This window comes from Scardinius erythrophthalmus, assembly GCF_964197995.2.
Source record: "Scardinius erythrophthalmus genome assembly, chromosome: 24".
Taxonomy (NCBI): domain Eukaryota; kingdom Metazoa; phylum Chordata; class Actinopteri; order Cypriniformes; family Leuciscidae; genus Scardinius; species Scardinius erythrophthalmus.
The window spans coordinates 25,383,797-25,404,470 of NC_138244.1; the positions used below are offsets into that span (position 1 = coordinate 25,383,797).

Here is a 20,674-nt window from a genome sequence, read left to right on the forward strand (position 1 = left end):
ACGTCACTCTAGGTCTCGCTCGATAGGCTTAAGCAGTTGCCAGCAGACCAGCCAATAGGCGCGCGAGCTGCCTCGCCTATGTCTGTATGCTGCATCAACGTGTTTTACATTAAAACAAAATTAAAGGATAATTTTTTGGCTTCAGTATTCTCGTGGAAAAGGATTTTCCCCTAGCGTATTCTACGCAGTACGAGAGTATCTCTCGTAAGAGAACTCAAAAAACCACATTGCAACACCCTAACAAACACTGAACACCTTATCCCATGCCTAGCAATGCCCTGAAAAGAACAAGATATGTCCTAGAATCCAGTCAGAACAACATAGCAATGGATCAGAGAATACTGTCAAAGTTTTCACATCATCTAAGACGTATTTTCTTCAGGAAATTGAATCTAGTTAGGTTATCTGAATATTAAATGGCAATTTGTTCTGAGGTTTTATTGGGAAAAGCATGTTTATGTGTGTTTATAGAGCTTTTGGGTCAAAGAGAATCACTAGGGCAGGACTGGAGAGGAGCCACATAGTGGCTGTTCTGTCTTTAAAAAAAGAGAGTGAATATTATATCACAGGACAAAGAAAAGAGAGCCTGGAGCTGGACTGTGATGAGAGGATCAGTATGGAGGATAAGAGTCTACTGTGAAACAACAGAAAGTGCTTGAATGATCAGAGGCACTTTAAGAGAGAAAGACAACGTTTGTGCTCTGTGGGAAAGGGAAATAGTTCATTTGAGGAATTTTGTCAGAGCCAAATGATTGAATTAATGTTATGTAGTTGCACTGATGTAGATGTGTTTGTTTTCTGCAGCATGTGTAGTCCTCTGAGCGGTAAGCAGCAGCCGGCTGGCCCGGGACTCACAGATCTGCAGCAGTACAGTCAGTGGCTGGCCAGTAGACATGAGGCCAGCTTGCTGCCCATGAAGGAAGACCTGGCGCTCTGGCTCTCCAGTATGCTGGGTAAGTCATTTATAATTTGCTCCAATATCTTAGCGCTTCCCATATCTTTCAAATCAGTTAGTATCCATTGAGTCTCAAACAAAAATGCTCACTGGTCTGTTCTGAGTCATGGACAACAGGGAAAACTGGGACAGTGCTACTGTATAAATACAAATAATGCAACCATAAAATGCTATAAATAAAATAATAATGCAATCAACCATAATTATACATTGTTACGATTGCAAATAAATAGCTGTATTTCAGCCTACATTTCTGAAAACACCTGAAATGCATTGCTCTGGGTACATTTTGCTGCACTTTTCAAGTGACACGTCCACAAGAGGCGCTATTGTTTTTCTCCATTGCATTTTGTTCAATTATATTGTGGTGCTTGTAGTATGTCTCACAGGAAAATGCTACCGGCATTAAATATCATTCGTTCAATTTTCTCTAAAACGGTTGAAATGTGAATGTGGCAACATATTATTACATTGGTTGCTTTTTGTATCAAGGCAGTTAGGAATTCAAATATAAGTGAGTGGTCAGTGGCGTTGAAAGGTGAACTGCTTCCCTGCCAGCGTTTCTGAAAAAAAGTTGCAAGCCACCTCTAGCATTTTTTTTATCACTTTCACAAAAGTGTCATGGCCCCCAGAATATTTTGTTGTATGAATATCTGAATGCAATAAGTCAAAAGAAAGAACAGACACTCTTGCTTTTAAACTTTTATTCTATAGCGTCGTCATAGCATTTTTTATTTTTTTTTATCAACATGAATGTTTCATAAAAAAAAGCAACATTTTGAGCAAAAACATAGATGGAGTAGATCGAGTCCATCAACTCTAAGGTTAAGAGGTTAAGTTAATGTTAATGTTAAGTTAACATCTAAGGTTGCACAGTACTATACCTCATCCTGGGTCGATATTTTATTTTATTTTGTTTGAATTTTGCCAATAAACCTGCAATTTGCAATGGGGGTTGAATAATTTCAATTACAACTGTATGCACCTGCTTACATATGCTATCACTGGTTTCTGCTTCTTCTTCACGTCTTTTGATCTGGAGATTATCTACTCTTTCAGAAGATGCCTAATAGCGCCCCCTACCGTATAACAGTGGAAATACTGAAACCCTGAAAATTCCGTCAATGGCGGGGAGGAATTGGGTCTCATTCATGAAACACGAGCAGAACGAATTTTTGTGTAAATCGTGTGTAAAGTGGTTCTGGCGTAAATTTTCGGATTCATTAAAATGTTCGGATTTTCCAAACGTTAGTTGGTAGCCTACGAAAGAAATCTACACCTGCTCCCAGCCACGCGTAAGTAGTGCGTTTAACATCCGAACGTTTTGCTCATTAATAAGGCTGCATTTTAATTCATCTTAATCGGGTACATATTTACACAGCATTTTGAAAAAATATTATATATAGTAATTACATACGGTTTTTCTTTTTACTTTTATTATGAGAGCCAGTAATAGCATCTGCAAACACAGGGCCGGCGCTAGCCATTTGGGTGCCCTAAGCACAAATGCTTGGTGGTGCCCCCCCCCCCCCCCACCCCCCACCCCCCACCCCCCACCAAGGGAATAACAACCATTCAGAATTTCTTAGTTAGGTTCTCTTTACTTTCAAAATAACTGCTGCAAATAAATAATTTTACATTAACAATGGCACCAAACATGAAAAGAAATAAATAATATAAAGGTTAAAATTATAAATACCAAATACCACCACAATTACTAAAAACACAGATTTGGAACAATGTAAACACAGAAAGTTAAAAGTGCAAAGGTCAGGCACAATACAATAATTATGTACATAATTTGACAACTCTGTGAATATGAAAATATACAAACACTGAGATTGTGTTTTTTTTTTTTTCTTCTAATTGCAGTTTCAAAGTTAAAAAAAAAATAAATATATATTTTAGCCATGCAGGGCTAAAGCCCCGGATCTTTTGCACTACTATAGCGACGCCCCTGGACATGCATAGGCGTAATTTGCGGGTAGGACCACTTTTGAAACATCTCGCGGCACAAATGTACCAATACAAACAAACAAAACATCTCTAGTTAACCAGCAGAGCCTTCATTTAATTCGTTTTTTAAATAAGAGTCGATCTAGCGCTGAAATGTGTTGTTTTTTTAAATCAACTGATCAAAGTGCTCGTTGCCGAGCGATCAGTGGCGCGGATACTATGTTTGTTTCTGGCTCGCGCACAGCCTTCACTCAGACGCGCGTTTCAATCCGTTGTGGAGAGACTCTCTATTCGCTCCGGTACAATTAGAAAACAAAAAGCACAAAAAGTGTCCCTGCCTGATATACAACCACTAAAAAACATAATCGGTTTTGATGAGAAAAAAAAAAAAAAAACTATATGAGTGCGGATTAGAACTCAGAACCTCTGACACGCTTGGCAAAATTTCTACCACTGGACCACTTAAAAACACACACAGTTTTCGTCGGATCAACATATAATAGGCCTCATTGAACGACCACTTAAACCCAATATTAACATGCTTTAGACATATTTTATTTGTTATTTATACTAGTACCCTATTGTGATGATTTTTCACGACCCAGATTTTTTGGTGCCCCCCCAAGCACTTGGTGCCCTACGCGCAGTGCGTGATGTGCGTGTGCGGAGCGCCGGCCCTGTGCAAACAGAACACAAGTCCGCAAGTCACAAGTGTTGCAGTCAAGCTTCATGTCGAACCATTTTCTTTTCACTTCTAGGACTGCTCGATTAACAGATGAAACTCCATTAACTGCATCTGTAATATGCTGCCAAGCTTCCTTTTTTTTTAGGACCTGATACGCCACTATGTACTGTACGCTTGAAAATAAAATGTGGCGCTTTGAATGAACTTCTGATGATAAAACTTCAATTTCTGCATCTGAGAAATTTCTCTTTTTCATTCGCTTTTGAAAAGACATGTTGAAATCCTTCGTTTGGTGTCATAATATGATGCCCATATATAGTTGTCAGTCGGATTTAATGGGCGGGATTTATGGTAATTGAGAATGAGCGTGCACGCGCGTCCCATTTACGACTGATTGGAATTCATTAACACACACACATTTCACTATCACATCTGACGTTTACGAAGTATTTGTGAATCAGGATAAGAGTTTTCGGGAAGGTCTCTTTACGCGCAAATCACTCACATATTTACTCGTATATTTGCGAATGTTTCATGAATGAGACCCATCGTGTCATAAATGACGGAAATTACCAGGAAAGAGTTAATGCTCTATCACGTTTTTAAATTAACATACCCCGACTAGGGATGCACTGTTACCAATACCAGTATCGGTATTTGGCCTGATAACTGCGCTCGTGTACTCATACTCGTACTCATTAAAATGATCCATTACCCAAAAAACACCACGATACAACGCTGCATGTGTACATGTTTGATAACTGAACAACTGAAGGAAATATTTTGATAAATGAATTAAGCCAACTAATTTGATTCATATTATTTTGGTTTCTCTACCCAATACTTTTAAAAATGACAAATGCAATGAATATACAGGTATCAGTTCTCTATATCGGCAAGTACCAAAAATGAAAGTATCTGTATCGAACTTGTTCTAGAAAAAGTAGTATAGGTGCATCCCTAATCCCTACCCTAAACTGATAGTTAACAAAAGCAAATGTGAGAAAAAATGCATTTGCTGAAGCAAACATGACGCTTTTGGATGACAGTCCAACCTACTGCCCTAAATAAACCAACCAACAGGCTAAATAAAAACTGCTGTGAGCTAAATGAACGAACTGTGCAAACAGAACATGTTTGTGCTTTTAAAAACATTAACAAAATAGACTAGAGCGCAGGGTCTCGAAACATGTTTTTTCTAAGTTAAACTTCTTTTAACATAACACAGCTGTAACATGTACGTTCTGTGTCCCCCCCCTTCATTAGGTTTCATTTTGGTTTAGTCCTGTGACCTAGTTTTCCCCAGTCTGTTTGATTAGTCATTTCATTCACCTGTTCCTTGTCATTCACTCATCAGCTCCCTTTGTTTGCATGCATTTATACCCTGTGTTCTCCCTCAGTCTTTGTTCATTCTCGCTAATGTTATGTTGTGTTTAAGTGAGTGTCTCCTGAGTTTTTATATTAAATACTGTTATTCCTCTTCATCTGGCTTTTCACTACACCACGTATCGTAACAACAGCATTATCAAAACCTTGTTGTGAGCCCAGACAAGGCACAATGGTCATAGATGTTTGTTCGAAAACAAATCATGCTGTGCCAGTGGCTAAACAAATTTCTGATTACGCTATAGCCCTGACAGGCCTTGCCCTAGTGCTGCCACTGGTTGTGACTTGTGTTTTACGGGACTCATACCCAAGTGCAATGCTGTATCAGGTGATGACTGAGCAAGTTTACTACGTCTAAAATCCGCCATACAAAATGGAGCTGCTGTCACATATTTCCAGTGAGCCTGGGCGCTACTAACATATGCGTGTGCATTAAGGCTGTGTCCTAAGTCCTCCTTCGTTCTGCTGGTGTACAGTATTCTGCAAGATGGAGAGGAAAGGTTTAAATTAATGTCTCATTATTCGCTTAGGTTGCTCAGGGCATGTCCAGCTACACTCTGTGTATCTTTCTTATCTTTTTATTTATTTATTTATGCTGCTATCCATTAGTTTAAGTCATTAACAATAATGCTGTCCTTAACATGTCACACATTTTATGAATGTTTTGATTTTATTTAATATAATCTTTTTATGTGCATATACAAGCATGATTGCATGTGTATGTGTTTCCTTTTCTAACATTTCCCATCGTTAATTAGATTCTGAAATACCACTCACCATTTGAACCAGGAGACAAATTCTGAACCGAAAAGAATGGTAGTGTGTCATGGTCCTGGCGTCTGTTCTGTGTGTGTGTGTGTGGATGGATGGAGGGGGATGTCTGTGGAATTTCTGGCAGCTCTCAGGCTGTGAACAGCCAGCTGAAACCAGGGCTTTGTCTTTGGTCTGCCTGGAGCAAAAGGAAGCCAGGAGCCGCAGTGGGCCGCACAGGGGCTTCATATGCAACCACACACCAACCACGAGGTCCCTATCCAGATCTTCCACACTCTTTAGTGGCTTACTCCTGTCTCTGTGTTATTTCTTTAGCCAAAATAACTCCTCAGATCTCTGAAACTGATCTGTGCTACAGGAACACAATTTGACCTTTTGCTGGTCTTTCCAGGAACCATATATATATGAAAATGACCTATTAGTTGTCATTTAAGTGAAATTACTGAACTTAAAAATACAAGCTTGATAAAAATGAGAAAACTTCAGATGCCAGGCCAGTAGTTGGCGATGTCACTTTGTAAACAAACACTACGCACCTGCGCACATACAAATTATTTTACAGAGCACTGTGCCATATGCACATGCCTAAAACACGTAATAACCATGTGCATGCCTTCACCGTTTTCACAGATTCACTTTTTTTGTAGTTTACATGGAGATAACAGTATCTTTTAAGTATCTTAAGTGTGCAGCGAGGAGTGAGACAGAGACAGTTTGTGTCAAAACAAGAGCAAGACATCAATGAATACTTTTACATCACTGCACCACAACCACATGTTGTGTCATGTTGAAAGCAGATAGAACACATTATAATCACTGATTCTATCTATACTGGATACAGATGTGCATTGAATTTCTAACTGCAGTATTATTGATCTGACTGCACTCACTATTCGATGAGAACTGAAATGAACTGGACAATGACATCACTGTTTTCTGCAAAGCTGCTTTATAGCCGAATTGAACTAATTTAATAATTGATGATCTTTACAATGGAACTGAATCAACACTGAGCTGACTGCTTCTTTTTAGAGCTGCTTTACAGCCAAATTGAACTCGGTTTGTATCATCGAATCATTATTTTCCTGTTATCTCTGTAAAGCTGCTTTGAAACAATCTGTATTGTATAAAGCGCAATAAAATAAAAGTGACTTGACTTGACTGACACTCCATGCGCTTGAGCTACTCCCGACAACAGGACAAATGGAAGAGAAAAAGAAAGTTTGCTCTGACGCGTCTGGTTTAAACAGCATGTTTGCGTCTCTGTACAGCCTTCAGAAGGTCCTCAGCATCAGGAACAAGTAAATGGTTTATTTTTAATGCTGTCCCGGATTGCATCATATGGTTATGTGTACAATCATACAGTGGTCGATAAATGACAAACCTTAAAATGTAACATTTCAGGAATGAGGGTTAATAATAATAATTAATATTTTGCGAATATATGACTTTTTTGTGTGCATAACATTATAAGTGAACCTCAAGGAACATATTAAACTAATAATTACATGCCATGATCCCTTCAATACTGCCAGGAGACTGAGTAATTTCAAAGTAATCTGTTCAATCAGTTCTCACCTATCTTTTTGATACTGGATTCATAAATATCGGGATAGATAGGTGGTGTATATTTTGGTTCTGATATTCAACAATATTATTGATCTGTCTGCATTGACACCATTATATGAGAACTGAACTGAGCTGGATGATGACATCACGGTTTTGTCCAGAGCGGCTATATATATAAATGAACTAAATTAATAACTTTTTTACATCACTGAACTATACTTAAACTGGACTGTGACGCTATTGTCTTCTAGAAACAAACTTTGTAGCATTATTTTCCTTTTATCTATGGAAAGCTGCTTTGAAACAATCTGTATTGTAAAAAGCGCTATATAAATAAAGGTGACTTGACTTGACTTCTTTGGAGATGGAGCGAGTGTAATATATTGTCTGAGATGAAATAAAGGAGGTACATTCAGAAAGAATTCCACAAGCCCTCCGTCTCTCCTCTCCACTGCATAGGCTCAATTACCACATTTGGAACTCATTAAAACATCTAAACCCCCTCGACCACTGACTCTTTATAAAAAAAAAAAAAAAAAACATGGAGTAGATGAGAAAATATGCTCTTTCCACAGAAACTCCAACCCCCTGCTACCACCTCCTGTTTCACAGTGACATCATGTAGAAAGAATGATAGTCTGGAAGTCAGTAAAATGCAGCCGCCACATGTTGATCTCTGTAGAATTGAGTCTGTGTCTCTGTGTTTGTTTCATCTGGATTACTATTGGAAAATAAATCAGCTGTTTCCTTCCAAAACACTTGTCTGATTTTGGGACTGAAATTTGTTTATTTGTGAATCATAGCTGCAACAGATGTCTGGAGTTGGGACGGTTTTGCGTCATTTAGAGTATGATCTGAGAATGCCTTTAAAATCCCTGAATTTTAATTTGAGTTTGGTGCAGATTTTTAGTTTAAATTTGAGTTTAAGCGAGAATTAAGATTAGATGAAATACAAAGAAATGTACATATATTCTGTTATCTTAGATTTTGATAATACATTTCATTTTTCAATAGGAATACCTACAGTATATACATGTCATCGTACTCATTACAATAATAATGTAACAATGAGTATGATATAATGAGTAATGATAAGTATAATGATGTGAGTATTTCCAGAACGATATTAACAATCCAATATGATATTAATACTGTTTGAAATGTTACTTATAAAAATGTGTTTATAAAGATAACCCAAGTACAATGAAGAACAACCAAATCAGAGTTTTTTTTGTGTGAAATATTAATCTCCTTCTTTCATATTTTGCATCAGGTGTGGAAATCACAGCCGAGAGCTTCATGGACAGGTTAGATAATGGTTTCCTGTTGTGTCAGCTGGCTGAGACTCTGCAGGAGAAGTTCAGGCAAAATGAATCCGATGTGAGTTCACCAGAAAAGGTACTAATTTATTATTGTTTATACGCAAAAAGCACTTACTCTGTAAGGCCATGTAATCGTGTTAAGAAGTTATATTTCATCCTAATACGACTATAATTGTTTTGAAGCATGTTGCATTGATTGTATTATATAATCCATATATAAAATTATATAATAAAATCATTAAATAATACAATTTAATTTAATCTTAAATATATTTCATCATATAGGCTGCAGTTAAAGAGTAAGATAAACTGCATTATAGCTGCTGCAAGGTTTATCTGAATAACACTGATATACGTGTATACAGCTGGCTAATGAGAGGTCTGCAATCTGGGTCCGTATAAAAGGTGTTTATTGTGTTTTAACTGGTGAGAATGGCACACTTGGCCAGTTTGACGAGTGACGAAAGAAACGTGTGCGGAAAGCCCTTATATGGAGATAATTTGGGCATGTTTTATGCAAATGACTAACCTTGTGCAAGCGGCCGATTGTTTAGAATACTCCAAATTCACTAACATCAGAACGATGTTAAGAACAAATTCATGTGCATACGAACGTGTTGTGAATTATGTGGAGATTTTTCATGAGAAGTTCTCCTGTGCGTACAAATACGAAATAATCCACGCAATTATTAGTGAATGAGACCCATTGTGTTTAGGAACGAGACGCTGTGTCATTGCGTTGACGCTATGGTAACTTCTTCAGTGTGCGCCGGTGTCTGAATCACATGTAAACACACACCAATACTATTGGCCAAGGACAAAGTCAGGTGACGTTACATAGTATGTGACTACGTCCATAAAATGGCACCGTCAAACAACATCACCTGGTTCATTTGTCTGAAGAAGCCGCACAGGTGTACTTAAAGTATGGGAACTCCCATTCGTTCCCATCTCAGAGAACCGGGTTACATACTTTGCAAAAGTCTTAGGCACATTACTATTTTCGCCAAAAAAATAACAATTATATTTCTAAACATAAATTTTGCCATCAATTGTAATAATCCAGTGAGATTTTTGTATGCACAAGGAGTCTGGCAACAGCCAGTATGCTCCACTCGGAAATCTGGTCTCACCTTCATCGAGTCTACAAATGATTACATGAAGAAACAGAAAATAGCTGAGAATCCAGAAGAACTGTGGCAACATCTTCAGCTTGCTGGCAGGAAAACACTGAGCTGACTGAGTGATAATTGTGAGTGGATATGGGGTGGAAACCCCGCCGGAAACCGCCGCTCCACCAAAAACTGGAGGTGATGGGGTTGGCAGAAAGGTTTCCAAAAGTCATCTAGAAAGAGAAGGGCTATGATATCGAGATACCCCCCTCTCTCTCCCTCGAATATGCTTTTTCAACGATGATGCTGAAGCGGGTGAGAGATAGCCTGCAAGCATCTCAACTTGTGGTTTGGTTATTGTGGTCTAGCCCCACAATAGCTGAATAATCTGACTTCGCTGTTCTTTGAACATGGGCAGAATATGGAGATTTCCATGACCTCACAATCACTTTAGAGGTTGAGAAAGAAACAAAGGTGCCTTTTCGGTGGCTGGGCCCGACCACTCGTAAGGAAGCACTCATCTAATTTATTATGAGGCGCTTCCCTCCTCTGATTGGGCCAATTGATGTTCAATTTAGCCACCGCTCGAGTTACTACCTCGAGCAGCTCCTTATAAGATTTAGAGTAAGAGGGCTGCTCGACAGCTGCACCCAATTCAAAACCTTCCTCAACATCCAATTCCTTGAGGAAGACTCAACCGAAGGCAGGTCCTCATCCAGACCAGAAACAAATCGGAGAGCGGGCTTCCAAATCTGGAATGGGACCCTCTGAGTCTGTGGAAAGAGCAAGAGAAAAGTCATTGCCTTTCTCAGGCCCATCCAACAGCTCCACCTGCGACCCCAATGATTTCGCCTCGCTGCCTCAGTAGACGCAGAACCCAAACCACGGGTTGCAGAAGCCAAGCTCCCGTCATTATTAAAAGAGCGAGGTGGGAGTGGAGCTTCCTCATGTAAATCTCTCACAGTGAGGACAGTCAGCCCCCTCGAGGGCTGACCTAGTGTGCTCTACTCCCAAACAAACAGCACAACGTCATCCCCAGAAACAAAACGTGGGCATGGCGAAACACATCTCCTTAACTTATTCATGAATTAATCCAAACTCCTGTTCTAAAACATACAACAGAGATTTAGACAAATGATTGACAGACATGTGGCTTCTTAAGGCAAAGATGCTGGTGACATTATTTTCAGGGACCATTTTATGGATGTAGTCATCTATTACTTAATATCTCTTGACTTTGTCTATGGCCAATAGTATTGGCGTTTACATGGGATTCAGACACCAATGCATGCTGAAGACGTTCCCATAATATCAACGCAAAGACGCAGCACTGATGTTCCCTCCGAAGGGAACATACAGTTAATTCAAAAGTTACTAAATATGAAGCACATTTTAGGTGACCTAAGAAAATGTTGTTTTCAGTGTTAACTGTGCCATTTTTCCAAACTAAGAATCAAGATCAACTATAGTGACAGGACCCTGACAGCTACACCTGTGGTTGGTGTGCAATTGTAGTTTTATTTCTGTGCTGCGCAAATCATGTTATTTTTCGCCACTTGATCAAGCCTCTCTTCATGATGAGATTTTTTTTTTTTTTGTCATTTCTTAGTGTTGGCATTGTCTCTCCTATTGAGCTCTTTTGCACCGCAACCATTGAAGTTCCCCTTTGTTTCGAAGGAGCTTAACTTTGAGGCTATGGGAACATCCATTGCGTGACCGGTGTTTGAAGCCTGTGTGAAAATATGCCAATTGATTGGCAGATGGCACCCCTATGATGTCACAAGAAGTGTCTGTGAGTATAAAATGGTGCCTTCTTTAGAATTCATCGGCCTTTTTGTCTTTAGGATCCGCTCGTCTAAGTGTGTGCGTGTGAAGATATTTCCTGTCAATGTAAGCTTGAGATCAGAGTGAATGCTGTCAGCTCTTGAGGGAGCTGTATATGCATGCACTGTGATGCATCGTGGTGGGGAAGCTCTGCTCTTGCTTGATTCTTTTCTTGAAGGATCAGAATTGAGCGTCTGCACCTCGTGTTTTGGACTCTGCGTTGCAGAGGCATTTGTTTGATCTTTGCTCAGCAAAGCTGCTGGAGTATGACGTTCATTCCCACCCCTCCATGGAGAGTTGCTGCATAACCCCAGGTTAGCCCTCCATGCAGCGTAGCTCACAGCCGTTCAGTGTAAAACTGCTATGGTGGCCATGGAGAGACATCTGTGACAAGGAGAATTGCAATCTTTCTCCTTAATTTCTCTCATCTTGCACTCTTGACTGCCTGTGAGATTGTCATAGAAAAGTTCACAGAGGTGTAGTCTCAGATAGCAGCTTTTAAGGAAATATATCCCTATTTGGGGTCTGTGATGGTTGAAGGAGTAATATGTACCAGAGATGGACGTAACATATTTCTCTCTTGCTTTAGGCTCCTCCATCTCCATCCTTTGCTGATGTCCTGTCCGGCTCTCATGGACGGGTTTTTCCTACGGAGAAGTTTACGAGCAGTTAGAGCTTTTCTCAGCACTGATGCCCTTTTCAATTTCTCATGCTTAGAGATTAGAGAAAATGCATCTTATGTTTGCTCGCTTCTCTAGGAGAACCTTGCTTAACACTTACATGCTGCTTTCTGCCTCAATAAATACGAAGATATGAGTGTATGCTCCTTATATATTTGCATATGAAGGATTGGTTAGACACAGCTAAAAGAAGATAGGCTATTCCGCCTCTCGCATCCCACTTTATCAGCCATTGTCTCCCCACAGTTGTGAATTTGGAAATAGTAGTAACATGCTCTTCCCGTGTTTACAGTTGTGCACTGGTTGGCATCGGTGAAGAAAGATGGGCTATTCCACTTCTCATGTCCCATTTCCTCACATGCCATTTCTCCTTTATAAATACGGAGATAGAAGTGTATGCTCCTTTTATATTTGCATAGGAAGGGTTGCCAGACATAGCTGAAAAAATGGGCTATTCTGTTTCTTGCGTCCCACTTCATCAGTTATCACTCCTCCAGTGTGGCTTTGGGGTAGAGCATACAGTAGATGGGCCTCCTCTCGCTCAAGAGGGTCATCATGCTGAGGCCTCCGCTCCCCAGAGCTCCGTCTAGACAGTGACATAAAGTGTGAATGGTTCTCTGTGGGCCTCCTTGGTAACTTTATGGTGTCTTTATGGTAGAGCGAAGACACGCCACTTCTCGTTTTAGAGGGTCTTCATACTTAGGCCTCTTCCTCCTAGAGCTAGACAGTGATATCAAGTGTGAGAGGCTGGGCAATACAGCCACTGCCTCATCAGTCGCCCCTCCATTTTGGACCTGGAGGTGATAATGAGGGAAGCGTTTATATACCTCTTTATATAACGGAGGCTTGTACAGATTAGTAAGACTGAGCAAATACCCCTACTTCTCATCTGTCGCTCCTCCAGTTTGGACTTGGAGGGTATAGTGTGGTCATAGTGGAACTATATAACACGTTTCCTAAAAGTTCGTGTGGAGTATGAAGACAGAGTATAAAGGTGGCATCACGCTGTGGCAGCTCATTGTTTTTCTTCCTTGCTAGAGCTGTTGGAATAGGCAATCATTAGTCGATGAGGCTAAGGGTATAGAGCTTGGCCCTCCCCTGTCATCATTGGGTGTTAAAGTAGGGTTACATTCTCCCCTGGGTATAGTTGCTGTTAATAATGCCCTTCTTCAAAAGTCATAATGAAGGTTAAAGCGGGCTCCTTGACAGAGCAAAGGTAGATTGAATCGCAATCTGTGATTCACTCTCTCATCTGTACTTTTACTCCAGTACTTTAAATCTGAAAATCAGCCTGCTGAGAAGTTACCTTGCATGCTCTCTTCGCTAAGGCCATTCCTATTGCTTAAGAGGTAGTAACGGATTGAGGATTTTTAGAGTTGCGATAGCATATTCCTTATGGGAATTAAGGGCATTCATGTCTTGGTGATGTGCCTGAACGAACTTTGACATAATGTTTAATGTTTATGTTTCTTAATGTAAACACTTAATGTTTCCGGTGTAAGTCCTTTGAGTTATCGGTGCTAGCTCACTATGATTGTGCATATCTTCACAGCTTTGTGAGGCAGGCACTTGTTCAGTTAATGTTCCCATGGTGTCAATGTTATGGCACAGCATTGAATTCCCATCTGATCTGCCAATCAATTGGCGTGTTTTCACACATGCTTCAGACACCGGTCATGCAAGGTGTTCCCATAGCGTCAACGTTATGACGCAGCATAACTTAGACGTATTCCACACAGCAACTCATCGTTCTTTTTCTTACCTGTAAACCACATTCACTGGTTCTAATTGTATTGCGAAAATAGCTGTAGCGGTTGACCCAAACGCAGCAATTATTTATCATTCACTAGAATACAATCAAATAGCTTTTCCCACATATTTTGCATTTGCCTTCATTTTATGTATTCTGCACAGGTTTATTATTCTGCAACATCAGAATTTTGTGGCCATACATGCGTGCAGCTCAGAGGAAACATTGATCCTGACCCATCAATACTTTGGAAACTGCTCAGTCTCTAAAATAAAATTATTAGACCATTTTTCTCAAACTATAGACGGTTTTTGCTGTAGTTCCCATATAATCAACTCAATTGCAGTTGAAGGATAATTCCCAGTCATCTGTTGTGTGATTGTGAATTGAACAGTAGTCAAGTCAAGTCACATTTATTTATATAGTGCTTTTTACAATACAGATTGTTTCAAAGCAGCTTTACAGAGATAACAGGAAAATAAAGCAACAAAGTTTGTTTCCAGAAGAAAATAGCATCACAGTCCAGCTTAAGTAAGTTCAGTGATATTTCATTTTTGTTGTAAAAAAGTTATTAATTCAGTTAATTTATATATATATATATATATATAGTCGCTCTGGAGAAAACCGTGATGATCAATAATTATTGTTGAATATTAAATTAAATGTTAAATTTAATGTCCCCAACTACATACATATGTACATAACATACATTAGAACATTAGCACTTTGATTTCATTATTTCATTGTTTTATGCATTTACTCTAGCAATGTTGCATGTAATGTATGTCCTTAGCATGTAACTTAGCATTTTAAATACTGCCATTTATCGGGTTCAGGTGCTTGTATTGAATGCATTTTTAGTTTCTCTCTCACACAAAGACTTTTGTCTGGATTTAGGGACGCTTGCATTTTCCTGCCAAACTTCGGCATTGTGGGACGATGAACTTTGGAAAATCACTGAGCTTTTTCATTTTAACAGAGCAGTCTAATGAAAGCCGTGACTTGTTAAGTGTTCAAAAACTCCTCCAGATGGGAAAACCATTAAGATCAGGAGATTTTTTCGATGGTAAATTAAGAAAATATTTCTGCTTGTCTTGGCCAAAACCCACCTCTTACAGATACTCAGAATGGGGCTTTCTGTTAGTTATGACTCGCTCCAGTTCTGCTAATAGAGTCCCTGAAGGATAACAGCACAAGAACTACACAGTAGAACTCATGGACTGTAGTTTTCTCAATTGGCATATCAAAGTAATCATGATGTAAATACCTGGATAGTTTTGTATGCACTGAATATTGCCCACAACAAAGAGGTGTTTAAATAGAGGAGAGTTTGGTAAGAAGACCACATATTTACGAAGGATCTGTAATATAAACCTGCCTGTGATTGAAAGGTGTACTAAGAAATGTAGTAAACCTTCAAGATAAATGTATTTTGCCCGTCAAAACAAATGTCAAACATAGCAGGTTCAATGATTTTCCAATGTATTAGACATATGTCATTTGTCTAAATATTCCAAATTAACATCAAAATAACATTACGGATCGAATTACAACAGACAACAACATAGCTGTAGCTGCAGTCAACCCAACACCAAACACATGGTTGCAAACTCAAAACGAAGGAAAGATAAACTACAACATAGGACAAATAAAGATAGATGCAAGATATACAAAATACAAAGAATAAAACCCCCAAAAAACACAAATAAACCTTGAACAATACAATATACATACACCCCACCACATGGAATTTACAACACATGAAATAATATCAGAAATCCATCCATTGAAAATAACTGAACATATACGTTAGTAAACATCTTTAACAGCAATACATTTCTCCAAATAACATGGATGGCCAAAGATATAACATGGATGGCTACATATTGTTTCATGTTCATGTTTCAGGTTCCTGTCACAGACTTTGCTTCTGGGAAACATAATCACTTGGTCTCATAAGAACAAGATTGAATTTCAAGACTGTTTCATTTCAGTCAATACTTTACAATCATATAGTTTCAGTACAGATCCATTTAAAACACCAGTCAAAAATGACTAAATAAATAGAAGGTTAAACTTACTGTTATTACTATTTTTAGTTATGTAAATCAGGCTATTTTAAGTTAATATGATTTAAGTTTAAGTTAAGTTAAGATGAATATAAGTGAGATAATAAAGGGTGCCAAATTCTGCCAATGTTTTTAAATGTGTGTAAAGGTGTCAGAGCCCTGCTGCATGTTGGGTTGGCAGATCGCTATACATGTGTGAAAACAGCACGGATGTGAGGAATATTTGAGGAAGTGACTCCTCAGGGATAGAAAGAGTGAGAGTAAACTGCAGTTCATTGATTACACAGTCCAGAGGCTACAGAGACCCAAGATCAAACACATCCACTGCCCTCTAAAAGAGAAACAGAGTGAAAGAGAGAGTTTGTTAGTGTGTAAATGTCTTCTGAAGCAAAACAATAGGTGTGTGTAAGAAATATACCAATATATTTAACTTTTTAAACATAAGCACATTGTGAAGCGTCACATCACATAAGTGTTCTCTGAAGCATGTAGTAAAACTAGCGGGGGAAGAAACTGCACTTATGTCATGCTTCATGTCATGGTTCATAACCGCTACGCCAGGGGCGTGTCCTTCATGGAGGCAAGGGAGGCAGTGTATCCTCAAAGAAATTGGAAGTGAAAATAATTCATTTTGCAAAAATAAAACAGCCAAAATATTACATAATGTGACACTAAGGGCCAGATTTGGTAACAGCTTGTGTCAGCTCAAACCCTCTTTTGGCATTAACAAACTACTGTCAGGATTTCCTAAAGAAACACAGTGAAGAATTAGCGCTGTAAAGTCGTGGAAAGGGTTATTTTTGAGGCCGACCTTATTGCATATGCATTTGTAGGAGTTTCTCTTTAAGACACAAAACTTAAGGGAGGAGAATATTTAAATGAATCATGCAATGTGATTTACTAAGGTTTGCACTAGTCAATTTACTGGTATTTGCGCCATTATTTGCTTGGCAAAAAAAGGACGTCTTAAACCAGATACTAGATTGTGTTGTTCATTATGAAAATGATCTGGCTGCGTCTGTGCTCTTTAATGTGTGTGTCGTCAGTAGATCACGTGCAGAACTTTACACTATCATCGGTGCTTTTTTGAAATTGCACTCTCACGCTAATTTGACCTGTTTAGCAAATCTGGCCCTAAAAAGTGTATGAATCACTCATTTTCTAAAGCAGTGGTTATGGAAGTAAAATAATGTCAAATGTTTTTGAAACAAAAAGCCTGTTCAATTGCACTACTTGAAAAAAAATAGGCATTGCATTAACCATGCTTGCATTTTAATGCATTGTATTTTTAGGGCTTGCATTTTTATGGGCTGAAATTCAACATGGTTGAATATTTAAGCTGTGAATATTTCAATTAAAAACATTTCAAACACATTTTCATTATTAAAAATTCAATAATCCATATTCACCTTTCATATTTCACTTCCAAAATATTCAAACTGTTTAAAAATACAACCTATAATATTCAACAGGCAATTTTCGATCCATTTTATTTCGCTTTGCAAATTCGCTTCCACAAATTCAGTGGTTCAAATTCGACAGTAAATTCAACGGAACTGCAGGAAAAGCAGTAGATTACCGAGATACTCTCCATCTGCTGTTAGTCAACCTCACCAGCAGGTGGTGCAAAAGCGCATGTTGTTGACGAAAAAATAAGTTGACTAGAAAAGAACAGCTGAACATCAGTTCACAAATAAAATTAGTAAAAAAAAACACTAACTTGATGAGATTTATGTTTTAATAAATAGAACATTAATTGCATAGTGTAAAAATACAAAATGTAATTGAATGAATAAATTACATTTGATATATATATATATATATATATATATATATATATATATATATATAAAAAAAAAACTATGAGGACTTTGCCTCCTCATTTTAAAACACTACTGCATGCCACTGGTTCACCTTTTTTTCTTACACACACCTATAATTTCGCTTCAGAAGACATTGATTCATCCACCAGGGTCGAATGGATTACCGTCATGATGGCTGTATCAAAATTTTGGTGCCCATTCACAGAGAGATTGTTTTAAAATGTTGTGTTTTTCTTAAGAAAGTTATACATACTCATGGCATGATGGTGAGTAAATTAGATTTTTATTTCTGGGTGGAGTATCCCTTTAAAGGGAAATTAAAATGTTTACTTAATCACCTTCAAGTTGTTTCAAACCTGAATGAGTTTCTCTCTTCTGTAGAACACAAAAGGAGATATTCGTAACCAGACAGATGACGGCACCCATTGATTTCCATACTACTGTGGTACTCAATGGTGCCCCACAGATGTTTGGTTACAAACATTCTTCATAATATCTTATCTTGAGTTCCACATAACAAAGAAATTCATACAGCTTTGGAACAACTTAAGGGTGAGTAAATGATGACAGAATTTTCATGTGTGGGCGAACTATCCCTCAGAAACAATCCCATTATCCCATAATTCCCAAATGATTGCCAACAGATCACAATTTTTCAGCAATGGTGTATGGGCCCAAAAATGTATTAAGAAATGAACCGGTGTAAATTTTTGGTTTTAAATGTTAGCTTTTATAGCATTAGCTTAATTCAACGTTCTCACATGTGGGACACTTCTAGAACGGTGTTATAGATTATAACAGCTGGTTTTGTTTTTGTTGTAGTTCTTCTCATCATTCCAGTGATCAAATATTACTTTACAAGATGAACTAATACTTTAAAAACTAGTCATTGGGGAAGATTGAGAATGTTCTGGAAAAGCGAGAGAAAACAATCCATTCCAGCAACTAGTACATTCTTCCAGCATGACCTCATCTAACCTTTCTTAGTGTGCTGTATGAAACTATACACTGGGTAAATCTCCCATTGACATTCATATGTTATTTGACCTCCACCATCTCTTTGTGCATGTATTTATCAATCACTGTCACTCTCATCCTTATTGATTATTGATTAGAGAAAGGGGGGATTGTGTTTGTGAAAGCATTTGTGATAATAGAAGCCTGCAATCCGAACCCCTGTAGGGGAAGAGTGAGAGAGAGAACAGACAAAAAACAAGAGAGATCACAAACTGTTCATGGTTAGTGGGTGACGTCTGCCGGCTAAAGCATGAAGAGAGACTATGGTGGAAAAGGAAAACTGTAGGGAATTAGAAAGGAAAGAAAGGAAATGCAAGGGGAGAGACGGGAAATGGGGGAGTTTCTAAAACTTTTCTAAATCCATGGCCAGTAAAATTATTACTTTTAACCAAAAAATACTTGTTTACCCCACACCTAAAGCATGTGGTTTTGCCTTAACATGTAAACAGAATCTCTGGTTTGCTGACTGGAGCTCTGCTTCGAGACCTATAGTGAGCTGCCTAATCAGCATTTTGAAGAAATAGTTTGACCAAAAGACCCTACATTGGACACGCAGTTTGGAAATGGATGGATGGAGCTTGCCTAAAAATAATATGGGCATTTGAGATTTGAACATTATGATGGGTACATTGTGGCAAGCAGAGCGGAGCCGAGGGCGTGAGAGAACGGTGTGAGGCTGGTGGTGTGATTGATAATGAGCGACACCTGCGCAATGCACCGGTCTCATATATCTCACGGAGGAGCGGAAGCATAAAAGAAAGAGCGACGACAGTGAAGGACGAGAGAGGACCAGGCTTGGACTATTTATGTTTTGTTTATGTGTGAGGCAGTCGTCAGTAAGGGACTGCTGTTTTTACTTTTTTTTTTTTTTTTTTTTTTTTTTTTATATGATTAAAGTGTGAAACCTTCAGCGGTTCCCGTCTCCTTTTTCCATGATCCTTTAACAGTGTTACATAGATAATGACTGAATTTTTTGACAACTGTTGTGGCCTGTTTTGCCATAACTGCTTGCCAACAAACTGTCCATTGTTACCAACGTTTTTTTTTCTTTTTCTTACGCTTCTTAAAGTAGCGAGTCATTAGCTCAACAACATGCTAACTCTATTGGTATTGGAAACAATTGTGAGATGACTCTTCACATGAAGTGAGGTATTTAAATCAATCACTTAAGAAGTTTCATTTGAATTTGTATGGCTTCCTCAGAAGGTGTAGCTGCCATGTTTACTCTAGATAGCAAGGCAACTAGCTATGTTTTTGAATGTTTAGATGAGTTAGGTCAGACACATTCTTTACACAAGTATTCAAACACATCTGTGAGCGCTTGGCCAGCATACTTGGATTGGTTATTAGCTTCTAGCAATGCAAGATCGACATGCATCGTTGCATTGCAGAATGTGTTGCCACGCAATTCATAACCAAATGCAAGTAGGCCTATGTTCACTGACCAAGCTGCATTTGCGTACTTGCATTTAGTTCACCCCAAAATTAATTTTATGTCATAATTTACTCACCCTTATTTCATTCCAAACCCATAAGCCATTTGTTTTATTTTGTTTTTTGCTTCGAAACTCAAATGAAGATATTCACTCATCATTTTTGCCCATCCATTGGAAATGAATGCAACCAACACTTCTATGCTTCAAAAAATCCAAAAAGACATTGTAAAAGTAATCCATATGAATCGAACGATTTAATTAAAGTCTTCTGAAGAGACATAATGGCTTTAAATGATGAACAGATTTGATTTAGGCTTTT

At 38.4% G+C, this 20,674-nt stretch overlaps 1 protein-coding gene across 2 annotated transcripts in view; it reads left to right on the forward strand.

Annotated features, from left to right (window-relative positions):
* The window catches only part of gas2a (growth arrest-specific 2a), a 64,473-nt gene that overhangs the window by 14,937 nt on the left and 28,862 nt on the right, over window positions 1-20,674 (forward strand). The window contains exons 2-3 of one of the 2 annotated variants that reach the window (XM_081356114.1): window positions 805-953; window positions 8,596-8,720. In XM_081356114.1, the coding sequence (XP_081212240.1) occupies window positions 806-953; window positions 8,596-8,720 (273 nt within the window). In that variant the 5' untranslated portion in view covers window position 805. The remainder of the gene's footprint in view (window positions 1-804; window positions 954-8,595; window positions 8,721-20,674) is intronic. The other variant, XM_081356115.1, reaches the window with a different exon arrangement.